The sequence below is a fragment of the Cotesia typhae genome, unplaced genomic scaffold, assembly GCF_013202065.1.
Source record: "Cotesia typhae breed Kobodo isofemale line unplaced genomic scaffold, CoteBio_Ctyphae contig_46, whole genome shotgun sequence".
Lineage (NCBI taxonomy): Eukaryota > Metazoa > Arthropoda > Insecta > Hymenoptera > Braconidae > Cotesia > Cotesia typhae.
In genome coordinates this window covers 73,030-97,670 of record NW_027423754.1, presented here as the reverse complement: position 1 = coordinate 97,670, position 24,641 = coordinate 73,030, and the positions used below count along the sequence as shown (strand labels likewise).

The following is a 24,641-nucleotide window of genomic DNA, read 5'->3' as shown; positions in this document are numbered from 1 at the left end:
TGAATAATAATAACAATGGTTATTTATAATATTTATTACTAATAATGATAATTATTACTAATTATGATTACTAATAATTAATTAATAAAAATCTACAATTGTAGCTGATGAAAAAATGTGATTTTAATTAAAATAAAATAATTAATGTAGTGGCTCTTGCCATTGCCTCGAGGTCAAGCGTCTGACGATCGCGCGCTCAAGCCTTTGACAGCGTTGAGTCGTAGCGCGCGAAGTCACGTCATTGTCGTTTAAATGCCCGGGTATTTAAAGACACGTTGTTTACGTTTCCGTCGTAATACAAAGGACGCTACTTTTGTTTATCCGTCAATATTGGCGCGCTTAGTTTGCGTTTATTCCGCCATTAACGTTTGTGCAGTGTAATGTATTTGACGTGCCTTTGGATTATTTGGATTTAGATGCTACAGTCCAGCGATAATTACAGGTATTTTAATAAGTATTTAATTTAATTTGTCTCTATTATTAATATTATTAAATATAAAATATAAAAAATATTTACAATATTTCGTGGAAGAGTTGTAATTGTGTTTTTTTTTTTCAACTCATCCGTTTTCCCGGCATTTTTATTAATTACTTTAATAAATAAAATAAAATAAATAATAAATAAATAAACAAATAAAATACATTAAAATAAAATAAAATCATCTTATTTATAGTTTCGTTTTTGGTTTAATTGTCGGTGTTTTTTTCCGGTGTTGTTGTCGACGTCATCGTCGGCTTCGGTGTCATCGTTGGTGTCATTTTTAGCGTCATCACTGGTGTCATCGTTGATGTTTCTTTTAGTGTCATCGCTGGTGTCATCGTTGGTGTTATTTTTCGCGTCATCGTTGGTGTAATTTTTGGTTTCATCCTTGGTGTTATTTTTCGCGTCATCGCTGGTGTAATTTTTAGGGTCATCACTGGTGTCATCGTTGGTGTTTCTTTTAGTGTCATCGCTGGTGTCATCGTTGGTGTTATTGCTAGTGTAATTTTTGGTGTCATCTTTGGTGTTATTTTTTGCGTCATAGCTGGTGTAATTTTTGGTGTCATCCTTGGTGTTATTTTTCGCGTCATCGCTGGTGTAATTTTTGGTGTCATCGTTGGTGTTATTTTTAGCGTCATCACTGGTGTCATTTTTAGGGTCATCACTGGTGTCATCGTTGGTGTTATTGCTAGTGTAATTTTTGGTGTCATCGTTGGTGTTATTTCTGGTGTCATCGCTTGTGTCATTTTCTTTTTTGTAAAATCGTATTATTGGTGTTGTTTTAATTATTTTAAACCATGGATTTATCAGAGCCTTCAGCTAAGAAATCCAAAAAGTCAAAAACATTTCAACACCAATGGTTCGATGATAATCCAGAGTGGAAAACATGGGTCAAGGAATGTTTGTCAGATTCAGAAAAATTTTTATGTATTATTTGTAATGAAAATTTAGCTTGCGGTCGTTTCGAAATTGACAGACATTCCAAAACCAAGAAACATTTGGAGAACTTGCGCGTGTACAACGTCAACAACCCTGCTTCTCCAAATGTAGTGCTTCCTGGAATTTCTTCATCCGCTTGCTCTCAAGTTGATTCCAGCTCATCTTTGTCTTCAGCTGAACTGGAGTTTAATGAACGAGTTAAAGCAGCTGAAATTTAATTTGCGACCTTGCTTGCTCAAAACAATATTCCTTTGGCAGCTGCACCACAAATTTTGAAATTATTTCAGTCGATTGGTAAAGAACCTGCTGTTCTCCAAAAGATGACAGCGGGCAAAACCAAAGCTACTGGAATTATTTCAAATGTAGTGAGTGTTCATGAATCGACACGGATCGTTAAAAATGTCCAAAAAACAAAATTTTCTATTCATGTAGACGAGAACACTGACATTACGAACGACAAATGGATGACGTTGATGGTCCGCTATGTGGACCCAACTACATTATTAGTTAAAATTGAATTATTAGAATTAATTCATTTAGATGCGACGGACGGTTCGGCAAAAAGTATTTTTGGACAATTTTGCGATTCGTTGGCCAAATTAGGAATTTCGTTAGAGCAAATCATCGGTCTTGCCTGTGACAATGCTTCAGTTATGGTTGGTAAACGTAACTCTTTCAAAATTCTGATGACTGAGAAAATTCCAAATCTTCTCACGTTATTATGCATTTGTCACTCTCTTGCCCTCGCCTCAAAAGAAGCATGTTCTAAGATTCCAATCGAAGTTCACGACTTTCTTACCAATGTTGTATCTTTTATTAAAAATAGCCCGAAACGCAGCGCCCTCTTTGCTGATTTTCAAGATTGCTATGAAGAAAGTCCTACCAAGCTTGTTCGATTCGCTGCCACTCGGTGGCTGTCTCGTCAAATCGCGATTACAAAGGTTTTAAACAATTGGCAAGCGATTAGTGCTTTTTTGATTGATCAATCTTCGGAGAAAGCTGGAAATGGAGATGATTTACTTGCAATCCTGCAGAAACCAACGACAAAAGCGTATTTACTCTTTTTGAAATCTGTGCTTGAATCTTTCAACAAGATCAACGCTAATATTCAAGGGAGTAATACTCTAGTCCACGAGTTACAGCCATGTTCTAAAAAGCTGCTCGTTCAATTTCTCCGAAGGTTCATGAAATTCCCTTTGTTGAAACCTGAAATCTTTGTCAATAACGTCCGTGACATAAACTTTGAAGAAATTGCGAATCAACGTAATTTGCTTGAAGTAGATGTCGGAGCCGATTGTCAAGAGTATTTACTGATTCAACAAACGTCTGGAGTTCCTGAATTGATCATTAATCAGGTGCGCAACGATTGTTTACAATTTCTTGTAACCGCTTCTCTCGAAATCTGCCGCAGATTGCCGATCGACGATCCATTTCTCTCGGATCTGACAGTTTTCGCGAAGGAAACTGCCCTCTTTGATCCTGACAGGAATTCATCTTTTTCGAAAGTTGAAAAGACCTGTCTCACTCTTGATGTTCCCGGAGGGAGGCTTATTCAGGTAGAGTGGAGTTCCTTGTACTGTGTCGATCCGAATTTGAAGGAGCAATGGAGCAAACTATCATTCGACGAAATGTGGATAGAAATGTGCACCTTTACTCATTCAGATGGGACTTTACAGTTTCCAACTTTGCGTTTACTATTAAGTGTGGTCAGAGCACTTCCCCATTCAAACGCTGCGGCTGAAAGGGCATTTTCTCTCATACCTGATATTAAGACAAAGAATAGGAATAGCCTCAATCACAAAACCCTGAATTCACTTTGTGTGATTAAATCTGTCTCCAATTCAGGGAACCTTCGAGCGTCAGAGATGTCGATCGACAAGGATTATGTTGGGTTGATGTCTTCTTGCAACTTGTATTCAACAGCGGAAAAGGCCGCACCAAAAAGGTTGAATTTATATCCCTATGATAGTAGTGATGATTGCTAGCAAAAGAATCACACTATTAACAAGTTGTTCTCTTTTTTTTTGGCTGCTCAGCAGTTCTTCCACTCTGGATTTCGACGTTGTAAATATTTCTCATAGATAGTTTGTTTATTTATTTATTTATTTATAATTTAAAAATGTAAATATTTACAAAGGAACCAATGCTCCAAGCTTGGTTTCTTTTCAACTGATAGGGTAAAAGTACCGCTTTTGGTCACCTTAGCACTGTTTTTGGCCAGTTAATATTTGAATTAATTTATAAGAAATTAGAGTATTATAAACATATTATTGTTGAGTTTTGAAAAATTTATATTAAAATAAATTGAATTTGTAATAATTTATTTATATAAATTCATGTCTATCGTTTATTTGAACAATAAATGGTATAGTTGCCACAAACGGTACTTTTACCCTAGATAATAATTATTTTTTTTCAGGAATAGCATGTGTAATATAAACAAAAGAAGCTTGAGCCTTCAGCTTTGCTTCTTTCTAGTCAATAATCTTCTGTTTGCAATATTTTTTAAAAATAAGTTAAGCTAACAAAAAAGCTAGAGCCCTCAGCTCTGCTTCTTTCTAGTCAATCATTTTTTGTTTAAAAAAATTTTCTCGGTAATAAGTTAACCTTACAAAGAAGCTAGAGCCTTCAGCTCTGCTTCTTCCTAGTCAATGATGTTTTGTTTAAAATATTGTTATTAATAAGTTAAATTTACAAAGAATCTAGAGCCTTCAGCTCTGCTTTATTCTAGTCAATAATGTTCTATGTGCAATATTGTTACAAATAATTTGAGCTTACAAAGAAGCTAGAGCCGTCAGCTTTGCTTCTTTCTAGTCAACTTTGAGCTTTGTTTATCACAGTGTAAATTTAAAATAAAACAAAACAATTAGTCATGGTGTAGGCCTACTGGGGAGCCCGCCATGTAAAATAACGGGAACGCATACCATAACACAGTACCTCCAGGGTGATGCGGAAAGCTGTGTTCAATATTATTATTATTATTATTATTATTATTATTATTATTGTTTGTAGCAACATAAAAAAAAATATAAAAAAAAAAATTTGATTGGGCGAGGACTCGATCTCTAAAGTTCTGTCGACGTAAGCTTACACTTACGCCGCGCAGCCATCGCAGGTCTTGCCGGTAAAACGTGAAAAGTAAGATAAAAACTGCGTTTGGGAATTCCCAATAACCAAAATTATTAGTAATAATTATTATAAATAACCATTGTTATTATTATTTATAAAAATAATAACAGTTATTATTATTATTATTTCTATTATTATTATTATTATTATTATTATTATTACTTAATAATAAATTATTATTAATAACAGCGTAAAAAAGTAACAATGATTTTTTTATGAAAAAAAATTCTGTATTTTAATTTTTATTGATAAAAAAAATTTATTTTTTATATAGAAAAAAAATTAAACCTACATATTTTAAACAAAAAAGCATTATTTATTTATTTTAATAAAAATTAAAGTATTATTTTTCCCGCTGTATGTTCGGCTGAAATCGGATTCTGAGAATTTCACACGAACAGGGAGCTACTGTTGTGTGAGTTATTCCTCTGTTTCGTGTGGCAGGAGGCTTATTCCTCTCGATTCGTTCACAATTCTCGGACTCCCTCGGCTCCGCTCGGTTTTCCGACTCACAGACAGGCATCACTTACTTGTGTGCCTGGCGCGCGCGACGCTAAAGAGGTGGTAAAAAAATCGCACGATCTGGCTGCACTGGACCTAATCACTCTGCAACTCACTCATAACCCACACTTGTCTCACACTCACACTACTAACTTGACTTTTATTAATTTTTACTTTAATAAAATTGACTGTAATTAATTCTAATTAAATATTTTAAATCAATTATTCAATCATTAGTTATTTAATAAAACGATAATTTTCAATTAACAATCAAATTCTAACTAAATACGACAATTCTCAAATTCCAATTGTTAATTTTAATTCTATTAAAATATTAGATGGATTAAAACTCCTCAGTAACTTATAGTCATGGTATTAACAATATAACAATAACTATTTAAAACAAAAGGTCTTAATACCTTGGATTAACTTTTGATAATTAAATAAATCACAATATAAAATTCTCAATCACGTTCAAAATTATTAACACAAGTTTAATTAATGAATTCTGACTAAATTCTTACTCTGACAATTTTTGACTCAATTAACTAATTTCTAGGACTTAATGTCCATGCCGATAATTATCAATTTAGAGTAAAATTAATTTAATTAATTCACGGACTTGATCCCAAAATTATTAAATTCATACTTGACGGAATAATTTTATAATATAATATTCTCCATAATTTTCCACTCTATATTATCCTCGATAATTAATTCTCAAATTAGAATTCTTAATAATTAAATCTTGATATAAAACATTATCACTAGCGTTCTAGTCGTCTAGGAGAAGTAACTGGGTATTGGAAAAACCGCGGTCCACTTCCTTCACACAGAGAAATAATTGACACCGTGACGAGCAAAACGATGATCTAACTCACTCGTTGAGGATGAAGTCCTAGTTGTAGTTGGCTTCCTTCGTCCCGTCACTACTCTCGGGAACGGTCCTTTTTGATTTCCGTGGCACTCAGTCTGGCGGTCACACTACTTCTCCCTGTTCCACTGCACGGCTCACCTATTTTAACCCAAACTCACCCCCTCCTATTCTCCCTTTAGGCCCGAAGATCGAGACGCGCCAGTGCTATATCGAATAATTATCGATATTCGGTGACTTATCGATTAAGGGTAATTTTGCCCTGTTACAAACGTTTGCGCGCAGGACATAGTCGATTACATAACTTTGTTTTTATGCGTCTTGGAAGCGTGGAAATAGCCGTGATCGCTTGGAAATGACCTGCTAATCACGATTGTGATAATAAATTCGCGTAATTCGAAAGTTAAATTTTTGAACGTTTCCATGCTGGAAAACGTCGATTACATAGCACAAAAATGGCCGAAATATGGCCCAGATGAGGCAAAAATTCAGCACATATATGGTTAAAATATGGCCGAAATATGGCACAAATATGGCCCGTATCTGGCTCAAATGCAACACAAATATGGCTGATGTATGAACGTTTCAGCGTAGGTAACAGTCGATTACATAACTTTGTTTCTATGGGCGTTGTAGACGTGGAAATAGCCGTGATCGCTTGGAAATGACCTGCTAAACAAGATTATGATATTTAATTTGTGTAATTCGAAAGTAAAATTTTTTATCGTTTCCGTGCTGGAATCAGTCGATTACATAACATTGCTATTAATAGAATTGGAAGGTTGGAAATAGTGTAGATCGCTTGGAAATGACCGGCTAATCACGATTGTGATAATAATTTCGAAAACTACGCAAGTTACATTTTTGAACGTTTCAGCGTAGGAAACAGCCGATTACATAACTTTGTTTCTATGGGTGATGTAGGCGTGGAAATAGCCGTGATCGCTTGGAAATGACCTGCCAAACACGATTATGATATTTAATTTGTGTAATTCGAAAGTAAAATTTTTGAACGTTTCCATGCTGGAAAACGTCGATTACATAGCACAAAAATGGCCGAAATATGGCCCAGATGAGGCAAAAATATAGCATATATATGGTTAAAATATGGCCGAAATATGGCCCAGATGAGGCAAAAATATAGCATATATATGGTTAAAATATGGCCGAAATATGGCACAAATATGGCCCGTATCTGGCTCAAAAGCAACACAAATATGGCTGAATTATGAACGTCTCAACGTAGAAAACAGTCGATTACATGACATAGCTATAATGGGAATTGGAAGGTTGGAAATAATGTAGATCGCTTGGAAATGTCCTGCTAAACAGGATTATGATAATTAATTGGTGTAATTCGAAAGTTAAATTTTTGAACGTTTCAGCGTAGGAAACAGCCGATTACATAACTATGTTTCTATGGGCGTTGTAGCCGTGGAAATAGCCGTGATCGCTTGGAAATGACCTGCTAAACACGATTATGATATTTAATTTGTGTATTTCGAAAGTAAAATTTTTGATCCTTTCCGTGCTGGAATCAGTCGATTACATAACATTGCTATTTTTAGAATTGGAAGGTTGGAAATAGTGTAGATCCTTTGGAAATGACCTGCTAAACACGATTATGATATTTAATTGGTGTAATTCGAAAATTAAATTTTTGAACCTTTCAGCGTAGGAAACAGCCGATTACATTACTTTGTTTCTATGGGCGTTGTAGGCGTGGTAATAGTGTTGATCGCTTGGAAATGACCTGCTAAACACGATTATGATATTTAATTTGTGAAATTCGAAAGTAAAATTTTTGATCGTTACCGTGCTGGAATCAGTCGATTACATAACATTGCTATTATTAGAATTGGAAGGTTGTAAATAGTGTAGATCACTTGGAAATGACCGGCTAATCACGATTATGATATTTAATTGGTGTAATTCGAAAGTTAAATTTTTGATCCTTTCCGTGCTGGAATCAGTCGATTACATAACATTGCTATTATTAGAATTGGAAGGTTGGACATAGTGTAGATCGCTTGGAAATGACCTGCTAAACACGATTATGATATTTAATTGGTGTAATTCGAAAATTAAATTTTTGAACGTTTCAGCGTAGGAAACAGCCGATTACATAACTTTGTTTCTATGGGCGTTGTAGGCGTGGTAATAGTGTAGATCGCTTGGAAATGACCTGCTAAACACGATTATGATATTTAATTGGTGTAATTCGAAAGTTAAATTTTTGAACGTTTCAGCGTAGGAAACAGCCGATTACATAACTTTGTTTCTATGGGCGTTGTAGGCGTGGAAATAGCCCTGATCGCTTGGAAATGACCTGCTAAACACGATTATGATATTTAATTGGTGTAATTAGAAAGTTAAATTTTTGAACGTTTCAGCGTAGGAAACAGCCGATTACATAACTTTCTTTCTATGGGCATTGTAGGCGTGGAAATAGCCGTGATCGCTTGGAAATGACCAGCTAAACACGATTATGATATTTAATTTGTGTAATTCGAAAGTAAAATTTTTGATCCTTTCCGTGCTGGAATCAGTCGATTACATAACATTGCTATTATTAGAATTGGAAGGTTGGAAATAGTGTAGATCGCTCGGAAATGACCTGCTAAACACGATTATGATATTTAATTGGTGTAATTCGAAAATAAAATTTTTGAACGTTTCAGCGTAGGAAACAGCCGATTACATAACTTTGTTTCTATGGGCGTTGTAGGCGTGGTAATAGTGTAGATCGCTTGGAAATGACCTGCTAAACACGATTATGATATTTAATTTGTGAAATTCGAAAGTAAAATTTTTGATCGTTTCCGTGCTGGAATCAGTCGATTACATAACATTGCTATTATTAGAATTGGAAGGTTGGAAATAGTGTAGATCGCATGGAAATGACCGGCTAATCTCGATTGTGATAACAATTTCGAAAACATCGCAAGTTACATTTTTGAACGTTTCAGCGTAGAAAAAAGCCGATTACATGACATAGCTATTATGGGAATTGGAAGGTTGGAAATAGTGTAGCTCGCTTCGAAATGACCTGCTAAACACGATTATGATATTTAATTTGTGTAATTCGAAAGTAAAATTTTTGATCGTTTCCGTGCTGGAATCAGTCGATTACATAACATTGCTATTATTAGAATTGGAAGGTTGGAAATAGTGTAGATCGCTTGGAAATGACCGGCTAATCTCGATTGTGATAACAATTTCGAAAACATCGCAAGTTACATTTTTGAACGTTTCAGCGTAGAAAAAAGCCGATTACATGACATAGCTATTATGGGAATTGGAAGGTTGGAAATAGTGTAGCTCGCTTCGAAATGACCTGCTAAACACGATTATGATATTTAATTTGTGTAATTCGAAAGTAAAATTTTTGATCGTTTCCGTGCTGGAATCAGTCGATTACATAACATTGCTATTATTAGAATTGGAAGGTTGGAAATAGTGTAGATCGCATGGAAATGACCGGCTAATCTCGATTGTGATAACAATTTCGAAAACATCGCAAGTTACATTTTTGAACGTTTCAGCGTAGGAAACAGCCGATTACATAACTTTGTTTCTATGGGCGTTGTAGGCGTGGTAATAGTGTAGATCGCTTGGAAATGACCTGCTAAACACGATTATGATATTTAATTTGTGAAATTCGAAAGTAAAATTTTTGATCCTTTCCGTGCTGGAATCAGTCGATTACATAACATTGCTATTATTAGAATTGGAAGGTTGGAAATAGTGTAGATCGCTTGGAAATGACCTGCTAAAAACGATTATGATATTTAATTGGTGTAATTCGACAGTTAAATTTTTGAACGTTTCAGCGTAGGAAACAGCCGATTACATAACTTTCTTTCTATGGACATTGTAGGCGTGGAAATAGCCGTGATCGCTTGGAAATGACCAGCTAAACACGATTATGATATTTAATTGGTGTAATTCGAAAGTTAAATTTTTGAACGTTTCAGCGTAGGAAACAGCCGATTACATAACTTTGTTTCTATGGGCGTTGTAGGCGTGGAAATAGCCCTGATCGCTTGGAAATGACCTGCTAATCACGATTATGATATTTAATTGGTGTAATTCGAAAGTTAAATTTTTGAACGTTTCAGCGTAGGAAACAGCCGATTACATAACTTTCTTTCTATGGGCATTGTAGGCGTGGAAATAGCCGTGATCGCTTGGAAATGACCAGCTAAACACGATTATGATATTTAATTTGTGTAATTCGAAAGAAAAATTTTTGATCGTTTCCGTGCTGGAATCAGTCGATTACATAACATTGCTATTATTAGAATTGGAAGGTTGGAAATAGTGTAGATCGCTTGGAAATGACCTGCTAAACACGATTATGATATTTAATTGGTGTAATTCGAAAGTTAAATTTTTGAACGTTTCAGCGTAGGAAACAGCCGATTACATAACTTTGTTTCTATGGGCGTTGTAGGCGTGGAAATAGCCCTGATCGCTTGGAAATGACCTGCTAAACACGATTATGATATTTAATTGGTGTAATTCGAAAGTTAAATTTTTGAACGTTTCAGCGTAGGAAACAGCCGATTACATAACTTTCTTTCTATGGGCATTGTAGGCGTGGAAATAGCCGTGATCGCTTGGAAATGACCAGCTAAACACGATTATGATATTTAATTTGTGTAATTCGAAAGTAAAATTTTTGATCCTTTCCGTGCTGGAATCAGTCGATTACATAACATTGCTATTATTAGAATTGGAAGGTTGGAAATAGTGTAGATCGCTTGGAAATGACCTGCTAAACACGATTATGATATTTAATTGGTGTAATTCGAAAATTAAATTTTTGAACGTTTCAGCGTAGGAAACAGCCGATTACATAACATTGCTATTATTAGAATTGGAAGGTTGGAAATAGTGTAGATCGCTTGGAAATGACCTGCTAAACACGATTATGATATTTAATTGGTGTAATTCGAAAGTTAAATTTTTGAACGTTTCAGCGTAGGAAACAGCCGATTACATAACTTTGTTTCTATGGGCGTTGTAGGCGTGGAAATAGCCCTGATCGCTTGGAAATGACCTGCTAAACACGATTATGATATTTAATTGGTGTAATTCGAAAGTTAAATTTTTGAACGTTTCAGCGTAGGAAACAGCCGATTACATAACTTTCTTTCTATGGGCATTGTAGGCGTGGAAATAGCCGTGATCGCTTGAAATGACCAGCTAAACACGATTATGATATTTAATTTGTGTAATTCGAAAGTAAAATTTTTGATCCTTTCCGTGCTGGAATCAGTCGATTACATAACATTGCTATTATTAGAATTGGAAGGTTGGAAATAGTGTAGATCGCTTGGAAATGACCTGCTAAACACGATTATGATATTTAATTGGTGTAATTCGAAAATTAAATTTTTGAACGTTTCAGCGTAGGAAACAGCCGATTACATAACTTTGTTTCTATGGGCGTTGTAGGCGTGGTAATAGTGTAGATCGCTTGGAAATGACCTGCTAAACACGATTATGATATTTAATTTGTGAAATTCGAAAGTAAAATTTTTGATCGTTTCCGTGCTGGAATCAGTCGATTACATAACATTGCTATTATTAGAATTGGAAGGTTGGAAATAGTGTAGATCGCTTGAAATGACTGGCTAATCTCGATTGTGATAACAATTTCGAAAACATCGCAAGTTACATTTTTGAACGTTTCAGCGTAGAAAAAGCCGATTACATGACATAGCTATTATGGGAATTGGAAGGTTGGAAATAGTGTAGCTCGCTTGGAAATGACCTGCTAAACACGATTATGATATTTAATTTGTGTAATTCGAAAGTAAAATTTTTGATCGTTTCCGTGCTGCAATCAGTCGATTACATAACATTGCTATTATTAGAATTGGAAGGTTGGAAATAGTGTAGATCGCTTGGAAATGACCGGCTAATCACGATTGTGATGATAATTTCGAAAACTTCGCAAGTTACATTTTTGAACGTTTCAGCGTAGGAAACAGCCGATTACATAACTTTGTTTCTATGGGCGTTGTAGGCGTGGAAATAGCGGTGATCGCTTGGAAATGACCTGCTAAACACGATTATGATATTTAATTGGTGTAATTCGAAAGTTAAATTTTTGAACGTTTCAGCGTAGGAAACAGCCGATTACATAACTTTCTTTCTATGGGCATTGTAGGCGTGGAAATAGCCGTGATCGCTTGGAAATGACCAGCTAAACACGATTATGATATTTAATTTGTGTAATTCGAAAGTAAAATTTTTGATCCTTTCCGTGCTGGAATCAGTCGATTACATAACATTGCTATTATTAGAATTGGAAGGTTGGAAATAGTGTAGATCGCTTGGAAATGACCTGCTAAACACGATTATGATATTTAATTGGTGTAATTCGAAAATTAAATTTTTGAACGTTTCAGCGTAGGAAACAGCCGATTACATAACTTTGTTTCTATGGGCGTTGTAGGCGTGGTAATAGTGTAGATCGCTTGGAAATGACCTGCTAAACACGATTATGATATTTAATTTGTGAAATTCGAAAGTAAAATTTTTGATCGTTTCCGTGCTGGAATCAGTCGATTACATAACATTGCTATTATTAGAATTGGAAGGTTGGAAATAGTGTAGATCGCTTGGAAATGACCGGCTAATCTCGATTGTGATAACAATTTCGAAAACATCGCAAGTTACATTTTTGAACGTTTCAGCGTAGAAAAAAGCCGATTACATGACATAGCTATTATGGGAATTGGAAGGTTGGAAATAGTGTAGCTCGCTTGGAAATGACCTGCTAAACACGATTATGATATTTAATTTGTGTAATTCGAAAGTAAAATTTTTGATCGTTTCCGTGCTGGAATCAGTCGATTACATAACATTGCTATTATTAGAATTGGAAGGTTGGAAATAGTGTAGATCGCTTGGAAATGACCGGCTAATCACGATTGTGATAATAATTTCGAAAACTTCGCAAGTTACATTTTTGAACGTTTCAGCGTAGGAAACAGCCGATTACATAACTTTGTTTCTATGGGCGTTGTTGGCGTGGAAATAGCGGTGATCGCTTGGAAATGACCTGCTAAACACGATTATGATATTTAATTGTTGTAATTCGAAAGTTAAATTTTTGAACGTTTCAGCGTAGGAAACAGCCGATTACATAACTTTCTTTCTGTGGGCATTGTAGGCGTGGAAATAGCCGTGATCGCTTGGAAATGACCAGCTAAACACGATTATGATATTTAATTTGTGTAATTCGAAAGTAAAATTTTTGATCCTTTCCGTGCTGGAATCAGTCGATTACATAACATTGCTATTATTAGAATTGGAAGGTTGGAAATAGTGTAGATCGCTTGAAATGACCTGCTAATCACGATTGTGATAATAAATTCGAGAAATTCGAAAGTTCAATTTTTGAACGTTTCCATGCTGGAAAACGTCGATTACATAGCACAAAAATGGCCGAAATATGGCCCAGATGAGGCAAAAATATAGCACATATATGGTTAAAATATGGCCGAAATATGGCCCGTATCTGGCTCAAATGCAACACAAATATGGCTGAAGTATGAACGTTTCAGCGTAGAAAAGAATCGATTACATGACATAGCTATTATGGGAATTGGAAGGTTGGAAATAGTGTAGATCGCTTGGAAATGACCGGCTAATCACGATTGTGATAAAAATTTCGGAAATTTCGAAAGTTACATTTTTGAACGTTTCAGCATAGGAAACAGTCGATTGCATGACATAGCTATTATGGGAATTGGAAGGTTGGAAATAGTGTAGATCGCTTGGAAATGACCTGCTAAACACGATTATGATATTTAATTGGAGTAATTCGAAAATTAAATTTTTGAACGTTTCAGCGTAGGAAACAGCCGATTACATTACTTTGTTTCTATGGGCGTTGTAGGCGTGGTAATAGTGTAGATCGCTTGGAAATGACCAGCTAAACACGATTATGATATTTAATTTGTCCAATTAGAAAGTTAAATTTTTGAACGTTTCCATGCTGGAAAACGTCGATTACATAGCACAAAAATGGCCGAAATATGGCCCAGAAGAGGCAAAAATATAGCACATATATGGTTAAAATATGGCCGAAATATGGCACAAATATGGCCCGTATCTGGCTCAAATGCAACACAAATATGGCTGAAGTATGAACGTTTCAGCGTAGAAAATAGTCGATTACATAACATAGCTGTTATGGGATTTGGAAGGTTGGAAATAGTGTAGATCTCTTGGAAATGACCTGCTAAACACGATTATGATATTTAATTGGTGTAATTCGAAAATTAAATTTTTGAACGTTTCAGCGTAGGAAACAGCCGATTACATTACTTTGTTTCTATGGGCGTTGTAGGCGTGGAAATAGCGTAGATCGCTTGGAAATGACCTGCTAAACACGATTATGATATTTAATTTGTGAAATTCGAAAGTAAAATTTTTGATCGTTTCCGAGCTGGAATCAGTCGATTACATAAAATTGCTATTATTAGAATTGGAAGGTTGGAAATAGTGTAGATCGCTTGGAAATGACCGGCTAATCTTGATTGTGATAACAATTTCGAAAACATTGCAAGTTACATTTTTGAACGTTTCAGCATAGGAAACAGTCGATTGCATGACATAGCTATTATGGGAATTGGAAGGTTGGAAATAGTGTAGATCGCTAGGAAATGACCTGCTAAACACGATTATGATATTTAATTTGTGTAATTCGAAAGTCAAATTTTTGATCGTTTCCGTGCTGGAATCAGTCGATTACATAACATTGCTATTATTAGAATTGGAAGGTTGGAAATAGTGTAGATCGCTTGGAAATGACCGGCTAATCACGATTGTGATAATAATGTCGAAAACTTCGCAAGTTAAATTTTTGAACGTTTCAGCGTAGTAAACAGCCGATTACATAACTTTGTTTCTATGGGCGTTGTAGGCGTGGTAATAGTGTAGATCGCTTGGAAATGACCTGCTAAACACGATTATGATATTTAATTTGTGAAATTCGAAAGTAAAATTTTTGATCGTTTCCGTGCTGGAATCAGTCGATTACATAACATTGCTATTATTAGAATTGGAAGGTTGGAAATAGTCTAGATCGCTTGGAAATGACCTGCTAAACACGATTATGATATTTAATTGGTGTAATTCGAAAGTTAAATTTTTGAACGTTTCAGCGTAGGAAACGGCCGATTACATAACTTTCTTTCTATGGGCATTGTAGGCGTGGAAATAGCAGTGATCGCTTGGAAATGACCAGCTAAACACGATTATGATATTTAATTTGTGTAATTCGAAAGTAAAATTTTTGATCGTTTCCGTGCTGGAATCAGTCGATTACATAACATTGCTATTATTAGAATTGGAAGGTTGGAAATAGTGTTGATCGCTTGGAAATGACCTGCTAAACACGATTATGATATTTAATTGGTGTAATTCGAAAGTTATATTTTTGAACGTTTCAGCGTAGGAAACAGCCGATTACATAACTTTCTTTCTATGGGCATTGTAGGCGTGGAAATAGCAGTGATCGCTTGGAAATGACCAGCTAAACACGATTATGATATTTAATTTGTCCAATTAGAAAGTTAAATTTTTGAACGTTTCCATGCTGGAAAACGTCGATTACATAGCACAAAAATGGCCGAAATATGGCCCAGAAGAGGCAAAAATATAGCACATATATGGTTAAAATATGGCCGAAATATGGCACAAATATGGCCCGTATCTGGCTCAAATGCAACACAAATATGGCTGAAGTATGAACGTTTCAGCGTAGAAAATAGTCGATTACATAACATAGATGTTATGGGATTTGGAAGGTTGGAAATAGTGTAGATAGCTTGGAAATGACCTGCTAAACACGATTATGATATTTAATTGGTGTAATTCGAAAATTAAATTTTTGAACGTTTCAGCGTAGGAAACAGCCGATTACATTACTTTGTTTCTATGGGCGTTGTAGGCGTGGAAATAGCGTAGATCGCTTGGAAATGACCTGCTAAACACGATTATGATATTTAATTTGTGAAATTCGAAAGTAAAATTTTTGATCGTTTCCGAGCTGGAATCAGTCGATTACATAAAATTGCTATTATTAGAATTGGAAGGTTGGAAATAGTGTAGATCGCTTGGAAATGACCGGCTAATCTTGATTGTGATAACAATTTCGAAAACATTGCAAGTTACATTTTTGAACGTTTCTGCGTAGGAAACAGCCGATTACATAACTTTGTTTCTATGGGCGTTGTAGGCGTGGAAATAGCCGTGATCGCTTGGAAATGACCTGCTAAACACGATTATGATATTTAATTTGTGTAATTCGAAAGTAAAATTTTTGATCGTTTCCGTGCTGGAATCAGTCGATTACATAACATTGCTATTATTAGAATTGGTAGGTTGGAAATAGTGTAGATCGCTTGAAATGACCGGCTAATCACGATTGTGATAAAAATTTCGAAAACTTCGAAATTTACATTTTTGAACGTTTCAGCGTAGGAAACAGTCGATTACATGACATAGCTATTATGGGAATTGGAAGGTTGGAAATAGTGTAGATCGCTTAGATATGACCTGCTAAACACGATTATGATATTTAATTTGTGTAATTCGAAAGTAAAATTTTTGATCGTTTCCGTGCTGGAATCAGTCGATTACATAACATTGCTATTATTAGAATTGGAACGTTGGAAATAGTGTAGATCGCTTGGAAATGACCGGCTAATCACGATTGTGATAAAAATTTTGAAAACTTCGCAAGTTACATTTTTGAACGTTTCAGCGTAGGAATCAGCCGATTACATAACTTTGTTTCTATGGGCGTTATAGGCATGGAAATAGCCTTGATCGCTTGGAAAAGACCTGCTAAACACGATTATGATATTTAATTTGTGTAATTCGAAATTAAAATTTTTGATCGTTTCCGTGCTGGAATCAGTCGATTACCTAACATTGCTATTATTAGAATTGGAAGGTTGGAAATAGTGTAGATCGCTTGGAAATTACCGGCTAATCTCGATTGTGATAACAATTTCGAAAACATCGCAAGTTACATTTTTGAACGTTTCAGCGTAGAAAAAGCCGATTACATGACATAGCTATTATGGGAATTGGAAGGTTGGAAATAGTGTAGATCGCTTGGAAATGACCGGCTAATCACGATTGTGACAAAAATTTCGAAAACTTCGAAAGTTACATTTTGAACGTTTCAGCGTAGGAAACAGTCGATTACATGACATAGCTATTATGGGAATTGGAAGGTTGGAAATAGTGTAGATCGCTTGGACATGACCTGCTAAACACGATTATGATATTTAATTTGTGTAATTCGAAAGTAAAATTTTTGATCGTTTCCGTGCTGGAATCAGTCGATTACATAACATTGCTATTATTAGAATTGGAACGTTGGAAATAGTGTAGATCGCTTGAAATGACCGGCTAATCACGATTGTGATAAAAATTTTGAAAACTTCGCAAGTTACATTTTTGAACGTTTCAGCGTAGGAAACAGCCGATTACATAACTTTGTTTCGATGGGCGTTGTCGGCGTGGAAATAGCCCTGATCGCTTGGAAATGACCTGCTAAACACGATTATGATATTAAATTTGTGTAATTCGAAAGTAATATTTTTGATCGTTTCCGTGCTGGAATCAGTCGATTACATAACATTGCTATTATTAGAATTGGAAGGTTGGAAATAGTGTAGATCGCTTGGAAATGACCGGCTAATCACGATTATGATATTTAATTGGTGTAATTCGAAAGTTCAATTTTTGAACGTTTCCATGCTGGAAAACGTCGATTACATAGCACAAAAATGGCCGAAATATGGCCCAGATGAGGCAAAAATATAGCACATATATGGTTAAAATATGGCCGAAATATGGCCCGTATCTGGCTCAAATGCAACACAAATATGGCTGAAGTATGAACGTTTCAGCGTAGAAAAGAATCGATTACATGACATAGCTATTATGGGAATTGGAAGGTTGGAAATAGTGTAGATCGCTTGGAAATGACCGGCTAAACACGATTATGATATTTAATTTGTCCAATTAGAAAGTTAAATTTTTGAACGTTTCCATGCTGGAAAACGTCGATTACATAGCACAAAAATGGCCGAAATATGGCCCAGAAGAGGCAAAAATATAGCACATATATGGTTAAAATATGGCCGAAATATGGCACAAATATGGCCCGTATCTGGCTCAAATGCAACACAAATATGGCTGAAGTATGAACGTTTCAGCGTAGAAAATAGTCGATTACATAACATAGCTGTTATGGGATTTGGAAGGTTGGAAATAGTGTAGATCTCTTGGAAATGACCTGCTAAACACGATTATGATATTTAATTGGTGTAATTCGAAAATTAAATTTTTGAACGTTTCCGTGCTGTAATCAGTCGATTACCTAACATTGCTATTATTAGAATTGGAAGGTTCGAAATCGTGTAGATCGCTTGGAAATGACCTGCTAAACACGATTATGATATTTAATTTGTGTAATTCGAAAGTAAAATTTTTGATCGTTTCCGTGCTGGAATCAGTCGATTACATAACATTGCTATTATTAGAATTGGAAGGTTGGAAATAGTGTAGATCGCTTGGAAATTACCGGCTAATCTCGATTGTGATAACAATTTCGAAAACATCGCAAGTTACATTTTTGAACGTTTCAGCGTAGAAAAAGCCGATTACATGACATAGCTATTATGGGAATTGGAAGGTTGGAAATAGTGTAGATCGCTTGGAAATGACCGGCTAATCACGATTGTGACAAAAATTTCGAAAACTTCGAAAGTTACATTTTGAACGTTTCAGCGTAGGAAACAGTCGATTACATGACATAGCTATTATGGGAATTGGAAGGTTGGAAATAGTGTAGATCGCTTGGACATGACCTGCTAAACACGATTATGATATTTAATTTGTGTAATTCGAAAGTAAAATTTTTGATCGTTTCCGTGCTGGAATCAGTCGATTACATAACATTGCTATTATTAGAATTGGAACGTTGGAAATAGTGTAGATCGCTTGGAAATGACCGGCTAATCACGATTGTGATAAAAATTTTGAAAACTTCGCAAGTTACATTTTTGAACGTTTCAGCGTAGGAAACAGCCGATTACATAACTTTGTTTCGATGGGCGTTGTAGGCGTGGAAATAGCACTGATCGCTTGGAAATGACCTGCTAAACACGATTATGATATTAAATTTGTGTAATTCGAAAGTAATATTTTTGATCGTTTCCGTGCTGGAATCAGTCGATTACATAACATTGCTATTATTAGAATTGGAAGGTTGGAAATAGTGTAGATCGCTTGGAAATGACCGGCTAATCACGATTATGATATTTAATTGGTGTAATTCGAAAGTTAAATTTTTAAACGTTTCAGCGTAGGAAACAGCCGATTACAAAACATTGTTTCTATGGGCGTTGTAGGCGTGGAAATAGCGGTGATCGCTTGGAAATGACCTGCTAAACACGATTATGATATTTAATTGGTGTAATTCGAAAGTTAAATTTTTGAACGTTTCAGCGTCGTAAACAGCCGATTACATAACTTTGTTTCTATAGGCGTTGTAGGCGTGGACATAGCCGTGATCGCTTGGTAATGACCTGCTAAACACCATTATGATATTTAATTTGTGTAATTCGAAAGTAAAATTTTTGATCGTTTCCGTGCTGGAATCAGTCGATTACCTAACATAGCTATTTTTAGAATTGGAAGGTTCGAAATAGTGTAGATCGCTTGGAAATGACCGGCTAATCACGATTGTGATAAAAATTTCGAAAACTTCGAAAGTAACATTTTTGATCGTTTCCGTGCTGGAATCAGTCGATTACATAAAATTGCTATTATTAGAATTGGAAGGTTGGAAATAGTGTAGATCGCTTGGAAATGACCGGCTAATCTTGATTGTGATAACAATTTCGAAAACATCGCAAGTTACATTTTTGAACGTTTCAGCGTAGGAAACAGCCGATTACATAACTTTGTTTCTATGGGCGTTGTAGGCGTGGAAATAGCGGTGATCGCTTGGAAATGACCTGCTAAACACGATTATGATATTTAATTGTTGTAATTCGAAAGTTAAATTTTTGAACGTTTCAGCGTAGGAAACAGCCGATTACATAACTTTCTTTCTGTGGGCATTGTAGGCGTGGAAATAGCCGTGATCGCTTGGAAATGACCAGCTAAACACGATTATGATATTTAATTTGTGTAATTCGAAAGTAAAATTTTTGATCCTTTCCGTGCTGGAATCAGTCGATTACATAACATTGCTATTATTAGAATTGGAAGGTTGGAAATAGTGTAGATCGCTTGAAATGACCTGCTAATCACGATTGTGATAATAAATTCGAGAAATTCGAAAGTTCAATTTTTGAACGTTTCCATGCTGGAAAACGTCGATTACATAGCACAAAAATGGCCGAAATATGGCCCAGATGAGGCAAAAATATAGCACATATATGGTTAAAATATGGCCGAAATATGGCCCGTATCTGGCTCAAATGCAACACAAATATGGCTGAAGTATGAACGTTTCAGCGTAGAAAAGAATCGATTACATGACATAGCTATTATGGGAATTGGAAGGTTGGAAATAGTGTAGATCGCTTGGAAATGACCGGCTAAACACGATAATGATATTTAATTTGTCCAATTAGAAAGTTAAATTTTTGAACGTTTCCATGCTGGAAAACGTCGATTACATAGCACAAAAATGGCCGAAATATGGCCCAGAAGAGGCAAAAATATAGCACATATATGGTTAAAATATGGCCGAAATATGGCACAAATATGGCCCGTATCTGGCTCAAATGCAACACAAATATGGCTGAAGTATGAACGTTTCAGCGTAGAAAATAGTCGATTACATAACATAGCTGTTATGGGATTTGGAAGGTTGGAAATAGTGTAGATCTCTTGGAAATGACCTGCTAAACACGATTATGATATTTAATTGGTGTAATTCGAAAATTAAATTTTTGAACGTTTCAGCGTAGTAAACAGCCGATTACATAACTTTGTTTCTATGGGTGTTGTAGGCGTGGACATAGCCGTGATCGCTTGGAAATGACCTGCTAAACACGATTATGATATTTAATTTGTGTAATTCGAAAGTATAGATTTTGATCGTTTCCGTGCTGTAATCAGTCGATTACCTAACATTGCTATTATTAGAATTGGAAGGTTCGAAATAGTGTAGATCGCTTGGAAATGACCTGCTAAACACGATTATGATATTTAATTTGTGTAATTCGAAAGTAAAATTTTTGATCGTTTCCGTGCTGGAATCAGTCGATTACATAACATTGCTATTATTAGAATTGGAAGGTTGGAAATAGTGTAGATCGCTTGGAAATTACCGGCTAATCTCGATTGTGATAACAATTTCGAAAACATCGCAAGTTACATTTTTGAACGTTTCAGCGTAGAAAAAAGCCGATTACATGACATAGCTATTATGGGAATTGGAAGGTTGGAAATAGTGTAGATCGCTTGGAAATGACCGGCTAATTACGATTGTGACAAAAATTTCGAAAACTTCGAAAGTTACATTTTTGAACGTTTCAGCGTAGGAAACAGTCGATTACATGACATAGCTATTATGGGAATTGGAAGGTTGGAAATAGTGTAGATCGCTTGGACATGACCTGCTAAACACGATTATGATATTTAATTTGTGTAATTCGAAAGTAAAATTTTTGATCGTTTCCGTGCGTGAATCAGTCGATTACATAACATTGCTATTATTAGAATTGGAACGTTGGAAATAGTGTAGATCGCTTGGAAATGACCGGCTAATCACGATTGTGATAAAAATTTTGAAAACTTCGCAAGTTACATTTTTGAACGTTTCAGCGTAGGAAACAGCCGATTACATAACTTTGTTTCGATGGGCGTTGTAGGCGTGGAAATAGCCCTGATCGCTTGGAAATGACCTGCTAAACACGATTATGATATTAAATTTGTGTAATTCGAAAGTAATATTTTTGATCGTTTCCGTGCTGGAATCAGTCGATTACATAACATTGCTATTATTAGAATTGGAAGGTTGGAAATAGTGTAGATCGCTTGGAAATGACCGGCTAATCACGATTATGATATTTAATTGGTGTAATTCGAAAGTTAAATTTTTAAACGTTTCAGCGTAGGAAACAGCCGATTACAAAACATTGTTTCTATGGGCGTTGTAGGCGTGGAAATAGCGGTGATCGCTTGGAAATGACCTGCTAAACACGATTATGATATTTAATTGGTGTAATTCGAAAGTTAAATTTTTGAACGTTTCAGCGTCGTAAACAGCCGATTACATAACTTTGTTTCTATAGGCGTTGTAGGCGTGGACATAGCCGTGATCGCTTGGTAATGACCTGCTAAACACCATTATGATATTTAATTTGTGTAATTCGAAAGTAAAATTTTTGATCGTTTCCGTGCTGGAATCAGTCGATTACCTAACATAGCTATTTTTAGAATTGGAAGGTTCGAAATAGTGTAGATCGCTTGAAATGACCGGCTAATCACGATTGTGATAAAAATTTCGAAAACTTCGAAAGTAACATTTTTGATCGTTTCCGTGCTGGAATCAGTCGATTACATAAAATTGCTATTATTAGAATTGGAAGGTTGGAAATAGTGTAGATCGCTTGGAAATGACCGGCTAATCTTGATTGTGATAACAATTTCGAAAACATCGCAAGTTACATTTTTGAACGTTTCAGCGTAGGAAACAGCCGATTACATAACTTTGTTTCTATGGGCGTTGTAGGCGTGGAAATAGCGGTGATCGCTTGGAAATGACCTGCTAAACACGATTATGATATTTAATTGTTGTAATTCGAAAGTTAAATTTTTGAACGTTTCAGCGTAGGAAACAGCCGATTACATAACTTTCTTTCTGTGGGCATTGTAGGCGTGGAAATAGCCGTGATCGCTTGGAAATGACCAGCTAAACACGATTATGATATTTAATTTGTGTAATTCGAAAGTAAAATTTTTGATCCTTTCCGTGCTGGAATCAGTCGATTACATAACATTGCTATTATTAGAATTGGAAGGTTGGAAATAGTGTAGATCGCTTGGAAATGACCTGCTAATCACGATTGTGATAATAAATTCGAGAAATTCGAAAGTTCAATTTTTGAACGTTTCCATGCTGGAAAACGTCGATTACATAGCACAAAAATGGCCGAAATATGGCCCAGATGAGGCAAAAATATATAGCACATATATGGTTAAAATATGGCCGAAATATGGCCCGTATCTGGCTCAAATGCAACACAAATATGGCTGAAGTATGAACGTTTCAGCGTAGAAAAGAATCGATTACATGACATAGCTATTATGGGAATTGGAAGGTTGGAAATAGTGTAGATCGCTTGGAAATGACCGGCTAAACACGATTATGATATTTAATTTGTCCAATTAGAAAGTTAAATTTTTGAACGTTTCCATGCTGGAAAACGTCGATTACATAGCACAAAAATGGCCGAAATATGGCCCAGAAGAGGCAAAAATATAGCACATATATGGTTAAAATATGGCCGAAATATGGCACAAATATGGCCCGTATCTGGCTCAAATGCAACACAAATATGGCTGAAGTATGAACGTTTCAGCGTAGAAAATATTCGATTACATAACATAGCTGTTATGGGATTTGGAAGGTTGGAAATAGTGTAGATCTCTTGGAAATGACCTGCTAAACACGATTATGATATTTAATTGGTGTAATTCGAAAATTAAATTTTTGAACGTTTCAGCGTAGTAAACAGCCGATTACATAACTTTGTTTCTATAGGCGTTGTAGGCGTGGACATAGCCGTGATCGCTTGGTAATGACCTGCTAAACACCATTATGATATTTAATTTGTGTAATTCGAAAGTAAAATTTTTGATCGTTTCCGTGCTGGAATCAGTCGATTACCTAACATAGCTATTTTTAGAATTGGAAGGTTCGAAATAGTGTAGATCGCTTGAAATGACCGGCTAATCACGATTGTGATAAAAATTTCGAAAACTTCGAAAGTAACATTTTTGATCGTTTCCGTGCTGGAATCAGTCGATTACATAAAATTGCTATTATTAGAATTGGAAGGTTGGAAATAGTGTAGATCGCTTGGAAATGACCGGCTAATCTTGATTGTGATAACAATTTCGAAAACATCGCAAGTTACATTTTTGAACGTTTCAGCGTAGGAAACAGCCGATTACATAACTTTGTTCTTTATGGGCGTTGTAGGCGTGGAAATAGCGGTGATCGCTTGGAAATGACCTGCTAAACACGATTATGATATTTAATTGTTGTAATTCGAAAGTTAAATTTTTGAACGTTTCAGCGTAGGAAACAGCCGATTACATAACTTTCTTTCTGTGGGCATTGTAGGCGTGGAAATAGCCGTGATCGCTTGGAAATGACCAGCTAAACACGATTATGATATTTAATTTGTGTAATTCGAAAGTAAAATTTTTGATCCTTTCCGTGCTGGAATCAGTCGATTACATAACATTGCTATTATTAGAATTGGAAGGTTGGAAATAGTGTAGATCGCTTGAAATGACCTGCTAATCACGATTGTGATAATAAATTCGAGAAATTCGAAAGTTCAATTTTTGAACGTTTCCATGCTGGAAAACGTCGATTACATAGCACAAAAATGGCCGAAATATGGCCCAGATGAGGCAAAA

At 35.5% G+C, this 24,641-nt stretch overlaps 1 protein-coding gene across 1 annotated transcript; it reads left to right on the top strand.

Annotated features, from left to right (window-relative positions):
- Positions 1–1,740: 1,740 nt before the first annotated feature.
- On the top strand, positions 1,741–3,405 carry LOC141529206 (protein FAM200B-like). Its single transcript, XM_074245678.1, has one exon. The coding sequence runs from the start codon at positions 1,741–1,743 to the stop codon at positions 3,403–3,405; it is 1,665 nt and encodes a 554-aa protein (XP_074101779.1).
- Positions 3,406–24,641: the final 21,236 nt, after the last annotated feature.

Coding starts and splice junctions, on each gene's coding strand:
- LOC141529206 (XM_074245678.1), top strand. CDS start 1,741: ATGACAGCGGGCAAAACCAAAGCTACTGGAATTATTTCAAATGTAGTG.